At 41.2% G+C, this 9,116-nt stretch overlaps 2 protein-coding genes across 2 annotated transcripts; both read right to left on the minus strand.

Moving 5' to 3' along the window:
* Positions 1–895: 895 nt before the first annotated feature.
* On the minus strand, positions 896–4,562 carry LOC114153997 (tripartite motif-containing protein 16-like). Its single transcript, XM_028032717.1, has 2 exons — positions 4,357–4,562; positions 896–3,681 (listed from the first exon to the last, which is right to left on the minus strand). Exon 2 carries the CDS (start codon positions 3,513–3,515, stop codon positions 1,854–1,856), a length of 1,662 nt encoding a protein of 553 aa, XP_027888518.1. The 5' UTR covers positions 3,516–3,681; positions 4,357–4,562; the 3' UTR covers positions 896–1,853.
* A 1,704-nt stretch (positions 4,563–6,266) lies between these two features.
* Positions 6,267–8,471, minus strand: LOC114154001 (girdin-like). The gene has a single exon (XM_028032730.1). The coding sequence runs from the start codon at positions 7,984–7,986 to the stop codon at positions 6,652–6,654; it is 1,335 nt and encodes a 444-aa protein (XP_027888531.1). The 5' UTR covers positions 7,987–8,471; the 3' UTR covers positions 6,267–6,651.
* Positions 8,472–9,116: the final 645 nt, after the last annotated feature.

Consider the following 9,116-nt stretch of genomic DNA (forward strand, 5'->3'; position numbering starts at 1 on the left):
ATGAACTATCAAATAAAAATGGCAGCAAAAAAAGGGTGTACTGTTACAGTCAAACTTAAATATACCTCTTGTATTTACTTTTAATTTTACATTTATTCACCTGCACTGTGGATCAATAGTTTGTGGTTTCACCTTGTAACAAGATGTTCCTGGACTCAAATCCCAGCCTCGGATCTTTCTGCACAAAGTTTGCATATTCCTCCCATGTGTTCGTGGATTCTCTCCAGATACTCCAGCTTCTTCCTACAGTCTAGAAACATCAATATTAGGTTGACTGATCGTTCGTAATTGCCTTTAGGTATCAGTATGTGTGTTTGTATGATTGCCCATCCTGTGATAGAGCAACCATGTAAACACATGTCCAGGTTATGAGATTTCATACACATCTAAAAATACTCACTTCAGTATTACTTACTGGTGTAAGTTAATCAATATTTCATCTGCTGGTTAATTTGTGTTTAAAAACCTACCAACCTGTTTTAACAGGAGTGTTGGAATACACGAAACTTGATTAAAATCAGTTTAATTAGGCCAAAATGTAAATGTAGGTTAATTTCTTTAATGGATTTATTTTCTTATTTTGGGGAGGCTGTAAGAGTTGGGCGTTAATTTAAAAAATAAATATAATCTTACAGTGGTTGATTATACTGTACTAATGTCTATTAGAGGTGCTGCCTGACAAAATATACAGAATAATGTATTTTTTATCAAGGGGAATAATTAAAGCAGTATTACAAATTTAAATTTTGATACATACATGATGGTTATTTCCTGGATGACAGATAACTTATATATATTATTATTTATGTCTCCAGCTTAAAGGTTCTCAGAAGACCAAACACAAATATATGACTGATGAAAAACAGCAGCATTTGAATCAATATTCATAGAGATATTCAGTTTCAATTTAGTTTATTTATATAATTGACAACAAATGTTATGTAGGGTCACTTCCAGTTTATACATATAATATACAGTCATTTTGATCCATTTCACAAAGACAGATTCAGAGTCAACTGCATGGATTCCAGTTCAAACCGTCTTATTAAACATTGAACAAAAGATCAGTTTATTATTCAAATTTATAAAAAGCATTTTATCCAAGGAATCCTAGGAGATAGCATCCTGTCACTGCAGTTTCATTCCTCCAGGACAAGCATGTAGCAACAGGACAGTCGATTGGATTGAATCTTTAAATTTGCTGCAAATCTCTAAACAGTTATTTACACAAACTTTGTTATTAACTTCTAATAACTAACTTTTTTATGTCATGGAAACTCAATGTTATTTTGTAAATCTTTTTCTAAGAAGAATGTAGAAAAATGCAGAACTTAGTACTTTATTTTTTAAAGTTCTGCTGTTTCTAGATTAACACTGGGACTAAAATAAACCAAAATCAAACACTAACCATTCTGCAAGATGTTACTCAGCTTGCTAGCTTTAGTTTCCACACTGTTTTTCACAACCAGAAATATTTCCTAAACAACCAAATTTGTCTTTGAGTGACTACTGTAGCAGTCCAGCTGGTCAAAATGAGCAGCAACTGGTGGGGGATGGGCAGCAAAGTGCTACACTATAACCCTTTTGGCTGGGAAAATTCCCTCCAGCTCTTTCTCTGGCATCTCATTAAATGTATCTTAAACTTCAGGAACCTGAAGGGAATTTGTTGCTACCTTGTAACCAGTTGCTGACTGGTGTCTGATCCACAAAACCTCAAGAGACAGAAATTTTAACCTTTATGAGCAGATATTTAAAGAAAAATCAATCTAAGGAAGAGTAAAAAATAAAAAAATAAATAATAATAAAAAACAAAACAATGAACTTCATTAAATTAATTTCTTATACAGTTATAATTATTTCAGTTTACAGATCTCGGCTGTGTCTCCGATGCTGAACCAGAGTTGTATTCCAGCGTAGAGCGGCTGAGTGAAGCTGGTCTGGACTCTGTGGATAAGAGTCATGTTCTCTGAGACGTTGTAGAACGACAGAGTACCAGCTGGTTGGTCCAGGTAAACTCCAACTCTGGAGAACTCAGAACCAGGGATGGAAGTTCGGATGCTGTTGTACCAAAATTGATGATTGTTTGGGCAACAAAATAAAGACCAGGATTTGTCATTTTGTCCAAACACACTGTCTGTTTTATAGACATCCCTGTATGCGACTGCCACATAACTTCCTCGTCCTCCTTGTCCTCCCCACTGCACCTCCCAGTAACATCGCTGAGACAAACTCTGTTTACTCAGGATCTGGAACTTAACTGACAACCGCTCTGGGTGATCGGGATAGAACTGACTTTGTTTCACAAGGGTCACCTTCCTGTTCCCCTCAGACAGTAGGAGGTTCATCTGAGCTGTGTTTGGATCCAAGGTGATTTCCTGTGAATATTGTAGGAAGTCATCTCTGGTTCTTGGTTCTGACAGTGGAAAATCCACCTCAGTGACTTTCAGTGAGATGTTTGTCCATTTCTCCTTCAGGATGTCCTGCAGTTCATCTCTCAGCTTTGACAAGGCTGCTGTTACATCTTCAAAGTACCTCGGAGGACGAACATCGATGCTGGATGAGTGTTTGGTCTCACTAAAAGCAGACAGTGAGGGGTATTTCTGCAGAAACTGGATGCGATCCTCTGTATGCGAGAGCTGCTCCAGCTCAGCATCTTTCCTCTTCAGCTCAGAGATCTCCTGCTCCAGCTTCTCCTGAAGATCTCTGACTCGACTCACTTCAGAATCCTGCTGGGATCTGATCTGCTGCTTCACCTCACAGCCTTTTTTCTGAATGAGACGCATCACCTCAGAGAAGATACTGTCATTGTTCTCCACTGCTTTATTAGCACAGTCGTTAATGGTGTCCACTTCCTGCTGAAGCAGCTTCATGTTTCTCTCTCCATCTTGAATTGTCTGCTGGATTTCTCCTCTCTTCACCTCCAGATCTTTCTGCTTCTCCTTCCTCTCTGCTGCAGCCGAAACCACGTCGTGACCTTTATGTTCATCCACCATGCAGACGTAACAGATGGTCTGCTGATCGGTGCGGCAGAACATCTTCATCACCTCATCGTGACGGGAGCAGATGTTGTCATGGAGCTGCTTGGAGGGCTGCACCAGCTGGTGCTTCTTTAACTGAGCCACGTCGTAATGAGGCTGCAGGTGTTTCTCACAATAAGACACCAAACACATCAAACACGACTTTATAGCTTTTAGTTTCTTCCCAGTACAAATATCACAGGCCACATCTTCAGGTCCAGCATAACTCTGTTCAGTAAGTGAAGCTCCGAGTCCAGTCAGCTGCTCAGTTAATCCTGCCAACATGATGTTTTTCACCAGGACAGGCCTTGGTGTGAAGGTCTGCCTGCACTGAGGACAGCTGTAGACCCCTTTCTTGTTCTTTTCATCCCAGACGTTTTTGATACACTTCAGGCAGTAGCTGTGTCCGCAGGGAATCATCACCGGATCTTTCAGTATATCCAGACAAACTGAACAGGAGAAATTCTTTCGGTCCAGCTGGACTCCTTTCTGCGCCATTTTTCCTCTCAGAGACGGTTTAAGTTTCACTTTCAGAGAAATGAGACCACCCTGATCTCTGCTCTACACGTCGTGAGTTTGTGCAATGAAGGTGCGTCAGCACTGGATTCGCTGACAAACTGTCTCTGGCTGGGAGGGAAGCAGGAAATCTGTTGACAGAGTGACTCTGTTTGAGAGGAGGAGAAATCAATGCAGTTTGACAAAGAACCCTTTGAACCCTTTTTACAACAAAACTTTAGTATCTAATTGATGTTTTCCTAGTCTCTTATGTCAAATCAATCGCTTGCTGAATATATGAGTCAGTTTATTGATATTTGGATTTCTCTTTGTATTTATTTAAATGTTTTTTAAATTACTACAAGAAAAACAGACATTATATCTAAATGCTTTAATGATATATATGAGCAAAGATTAAGATTAGCAATTTGATAATTACACAGTTGTTGTTTGTACAGTATATTATACACAAAGTAACTTAACCACCATGGATAGACAATTGAGAACATACATTACTTTACTAACATAAATAAATCTTCAATTTTATACATATAATGGACATGTGTTATACATCTATGATACAAGATACTTTGTAACTGTCCTCTAATCAGATATCACGGGGACAATAACGTATAACAGCCTAACGTCTTCAACTGAGATGCTAACTGTTGCTAGCTTTTGGCCCCAAGAAATTAACTGTCGCACTAACGGTAGTTAGCATTTAGGCTAGCGGCAGTAAACATTCACTTCTAATATACAGAAATATCTCAAAATAGAATTGATGTCAACAAAACACGGTACTGAAATTATACAAATTAGAAAAACTAAATAAAAAATAACCCACCTGTGAAAACAGAAAACATATTCGTTAGCAGTGGCTGCACTGTGCTGCTGACTCATCAGTCTTATGTGCTACGTTACGCGCTTTAAATCAGCTTCTTCTGCATAAGCCTCGGAAGTCAGTCTCTCTCCCATGCACCACTACTGCCATCTTTTGGTATAAATTGGTATTGTACCAAGTACTGGTGAACATGAGCACAGCACCACATAGTTTAAGCAATCAAAGCAAAGGTAATAAAATAGAAAATTGTTGGGGTGTCTTTGAATAGTTAAATAATTCTTGGTGCCACATATGAATGTACAAATTTATTTTTTAAAAGCCCAGAGATCAGCGATAACATCCGTCCTCCAGTAATGAATCTATCCAGATAAAATAAGTTTAATTGGTTAAAAGTAGTTTCAAACAATCTGCCAGCATTTTATTGTCTTAAGTTCAAACTTGTTCATACATTTTTAGTGGAAAATTTTGCTTTGTGAATGTGGGTTTTTGTAGCATAAGAACTATTTCATATCAGATTCTGCACAGATGATGAGTGTACTGGTGAGACAGGATATAAAAGTAATCTTTCATCAAGAAATACTTTAATTTATTGGAATAATCCAGGAGCGGACATTTTTTCAGTCACATTTCAGAGATTTCAGGTCTCCTGTGCCACCTGCTGGTTCAACCAGTCACTGCAGGTTAACGTTTCTTCAAACATTAGCAGGACTCCCTTTATACAACTTTTATTTTAATTTTATTGTATTAAACTTTCAAAATGTCTTCTGTGTTTTGACGTGGTGGCATCTTGAGCCTTTTTTGTGCTCTACTCAGAGGAACTACCCATTGCATCCTGAGAAGGGTAGTAGGGTAGGAATGCATAAATCAAAGTTGATCAAAACATCAAAACAGTTGATCAAAACATCAAAACATTTATTTATCGGTTCTATCTGCCACATAGAAATCTGTCCTGACAAAAAAAGCACGGTGTAAACATGCCCAAAATATTAAATTTATTCTTCCTACAAACATTTTTTTCAGATGTTTCATTCAAACATGACAGGAGGCTGATCAATAATTGAAAAGGCTGGCTATAAGGTTACATCTAAAAAATGAGGAAAGTCTCAACAGAGTGAATATTTAAACTGACAACAGATGTTGAGTTTTTCCACCAATAAAACAGTCATGATAGCAGCTCACCGCGGCTGCGTGGTGTCCGTCTCTAGGCAACCGTGACATTCAGCGTCGGTCCGTAGCGTTCAGGGGTCCTTTAGCTCCCGCTTCGACAATGTAGCTGACCTTAATATTTTCTGTGTTTTATTTGGGCCATTATTGTTAAACTTGGTGTTGATGTGTGTATTATAGGCGTTTCTATCGGACAGTTATTTATCGGTTCAATACGGGACGCACATTTAACGGTCAAATATGGGACGACTCTGTGTTTTACGGGATGGGTGGCGATCCTGTTCAGGGGTGCTGAGAAACAGGGCTAGAATCGCCGCTGGTGACCGTTAAAGTTTCGCTTTGTGACAAGTGAAACTAGTCTGAGCTCCAACGAGTCTTTAACGGAACAACTTTTAAAAAAACTGTACTGGACCCGTTTGCTGGCTGAAAAAGCTTAAACTCCCCTCAGAGATCACGTCGCCGGACTGTTACTAGTGATGTGTCGGTCGCTAACGATCCGGCTCTAAGAGCCGGCTCTTTGAAGTGAACGATTGGAACCGGCTCCCGTTTTAGGATCCTATTTGGGAGCCGGGTTTTTTTCTACAGTATATCGCTGTCTCTCCGCCTCCCTGTTGTTGTGCTTGTGCTCTGCAAGTGCCAGAGCCGATAGTTTTTCCCCACATCGTTTTTTCTTTTTGTCCTGCGGTGCCTCGCTGTCTCTCCCCCCCTTCCCCTTCTTCGTAGCAAGCCCCCCCTTCAGGGCTTGCTACGAAGCCCTGGAGGCAGCCTGGGAGACCGACAGGACTCAATACGAAGCCCTGGAGGTCTGCCAGGAGACCAACGGGACTTGCTATGAAGTCCTGGAAGTCAGCCCGGATACAAACAAGACTCGCTACAAAGGCCTGAAGGTCAGCCCGGAGACCACCAGGACTCGCTACAAAGCCATGGAGGCCAGCACGGAGACCAACGGGACTCGCTACGAAGCCCTGGATGCAGACCGGGCGACCGACAGGACTCAATACCCCTGGAGGTCCGCCAGGAGACCAACGGGACTTGCTACGAAGCCCTGGAAGTCAGCATGGAGACCACCGATAATCAAGCATGAAGCTTGGAGCCCTCATGACACTTCTTTATTTAGAAGTACCATCTTTCAATTCAGTACCTGAGAGTGCCTGTTAAGTACATTTTCAGAAGTATATTGGAGATGCCTCTGATCACTCTTCTGAATACAGTCGGCTGATTTTGTGGCTGGTCTGAAACCACCTGTCCTATTCTGCCCCTCAGCTGTTCCAATTCAAGCTGCAGGTTATTGTTTTCCTGCTCCAAGGTGGTGTTCTCCTTCTCCAGAGAGCTCTTCACTTGCTCCTGGTTGGCATTTATCAGCTCCAAGGTCTTGTTTGTCTGCTGCAAGTACTTTATTCTCTGCTCCAGGGCGGTACTTTTTTGCTCCAGAGCGGTGTTTTTCTCTTCCAGAGCAGTCTTTTCTTCCTCCAAAGCATTCTTTTCTTCCTCCAGAGCGGTCTTTTCTTCCTCCAAAACATTCTTTCCTTCCTCCAGAGCGGTCTTTTCTTCCTCCAAAGCAGTCTTTTCATCCTCGAGGGCATTCTTTTCTTCCTCCAGAGCGGTCTTTTCTTCCTCCAGAGCATTCTTTTCTTCTTCCAGAGCAGTCTTTTCATCCTCGAGGGCAGTGTTTTTCTGCTCCAGGGCAGTGCATTTCACCTCCAGAGCAGTGATAGTTAGCATCAGGGAGTTTTTTTTCTGCTCATGTTGCCTTCTTCTTAAATTGAGGTTGTGATGCAGGTGTCTGTTATCGAGCTCATAACCAAAGTTTTGCTGTTCCAAATGCCTTATTCTTTGCTCCAGGTAGGCATTTGTCCGCAATGTACGAGATAATCTCTCCCTCTGAACGGTGTTTTCCCGGTCTAATGTGGACATTCTCTCCCTCTGAGAGGTGTTTTCCTGGTCTAATGTGGAAATTCTCTGCTCCAGGGTACTGATTTGAGTGGTGTATTTCTGCACCAAGGCAGTCTTTTCTTTTTCCAGGACCGTATTATTCTGCTTTAAGATGATTTTTTCCTGATGTAGGGTATTTTTTTCCTTCTCCAGGGCAGTGTTTTTCTGCTCCAGGATGCTTTTTTCCTCTTCCAAGATGGTGTTTTTTTGCCCCAGTGCAGTGTTTTCCTGCTTCAATGCGGTGTTATCGTCCTGTAAAGTTTTGTTTACATCAAAGAGCTTTTTTAATTCCTTGTCTTTTGCAAGTGCAGCTTTTTCTGTGTCTATAACTTTATTCTTCAGCTCCTCGTTTGCTTCGATGAGTGACTGTCTCTCAATGGACATCATGTTAACTTCTTCCAAGATGCCATTTAGCTTCTCTGTCTCTCTTGCCAAGATCTGCTGTATTTCTTCATTCCCAGAATCAGAAGATGAAGCCTTATTGCACTGACTCACTTTTGATCTTTTTTGTCTGAATAAATCCAAAATCTGCCCCATGTTTTCCTTTATTTGTTTGTGAGGAATTCCTTTTAATCTCGAAAAACTTTCCTCTTCAAACTCTTGTTGGAACACAATCCTTCTTCTTGCTCTCTCTCTCTCTCTTCTGCAATGCTTATGACTGCAGAATTCAAGTGTGCAGCTTTTTGTGACTAGCTCTTTGTGACATCACTATGGTGATGTCACAAGTTGATGTCACTATCTCAGCAGAACAACTAGAAAACTGCTGAAGTTTGGGAAGATAAGAACAACTGTGGCGAGCGTCGGTTGAGTTTACCCGGAGAGCGGGAGTTAGCTCAGACCTTTTTTGGTCGAAAGCAGCACAACAAAACTTAATACGCCATTATTAAATGGACCCGGGTCGACCTGGGTCCAGCGGTGCAGTGCAACAGGGGCTTAGTGTACGTCTCTAGGCAACCGTGACATCATCATTGGTCCGAAGTAGTGATGTGTCGGTCGCTAACGATCCGGCTCTAAGAGCCGGTTCTTTGAAGTGAACGATTGGAACCGGCTCCACAATGGGAGCCGTTTTAGGATCCTATTTGGGAGCCGGGGTTTTTTCTACAGTATATCGCTGTCTCTCCGCCTCCCTGTCGTTGTGCTTGTGCTCTGCAAGTGCCAGAGCCGATAGTTTTTCCCAGAGGTGGGGACTCGAGTCACATGACTTGGACTCGAGTCAGACTCGAGTCGTTAAAATCACGACTTGAGACTTGACTTGAAAAAATGCTCAAAGACTCGGACTTGACTTTGACTTTCATGCCATTGACTTGGGACTTGACTCGACTTGAAGCTGTTTACTTGAAAAGACTTTATATTTTTTACTCAAAGTCTTAAAATTTAAAACACATTATTTATAAAGTGGCGTCATTAATTAATGTCACTCATTCCGTATCAATATGCGCAGACCGTCACTATGGTTTTCCTCTCTCCTTATGTATGTATGTGTACGTAGCTGCAGCACAACCAATCAAATTAACAGGATTTGGACGTTTAAAAAAACGCGGCAAAGCTACAGAGCTCAGGGAACGAAATACGAAATAACCGCTCGAATATGCTTCCGCGAGTAATTTCTTTTGGCTACGTAGGTTATGAACTTTCGACTAAAAAACGAACTGCAACTTGTAAAACAT

Source organism: Xiphophorus couchianus, chromosome 12 (assembly GCF_001444195.1).
Source record: "Xiphophorus couchianus chromosome 12, X_couchianus-1.0, whole genome shotgun sequence".
Lineage (NCBI taxonomy): Eukaryota > Metazoa > Chordata > Actinopteri > Cyprinodontiformes > Poeciliidae > Xiphophorus > Xiphophorus couchianus.

Bases quoted from the DNA above. Each gene is read 5' to 3' on its own strand.
- LOC114153997 (XM_028032717.1), bottom strand. From the start codon at position 3,515: ATGGCGCAGAAAGGAGTCCAGCTGGACCGAAAGAATTTCTCCTGTTCA.
- LOC114154001 (XM_028032730.1), bottom strand. From the start codon at position 7,986: ATGGGGCAGATTTTGGATTTATTCAGACAAAAAAGATCAAAAGTGAGT.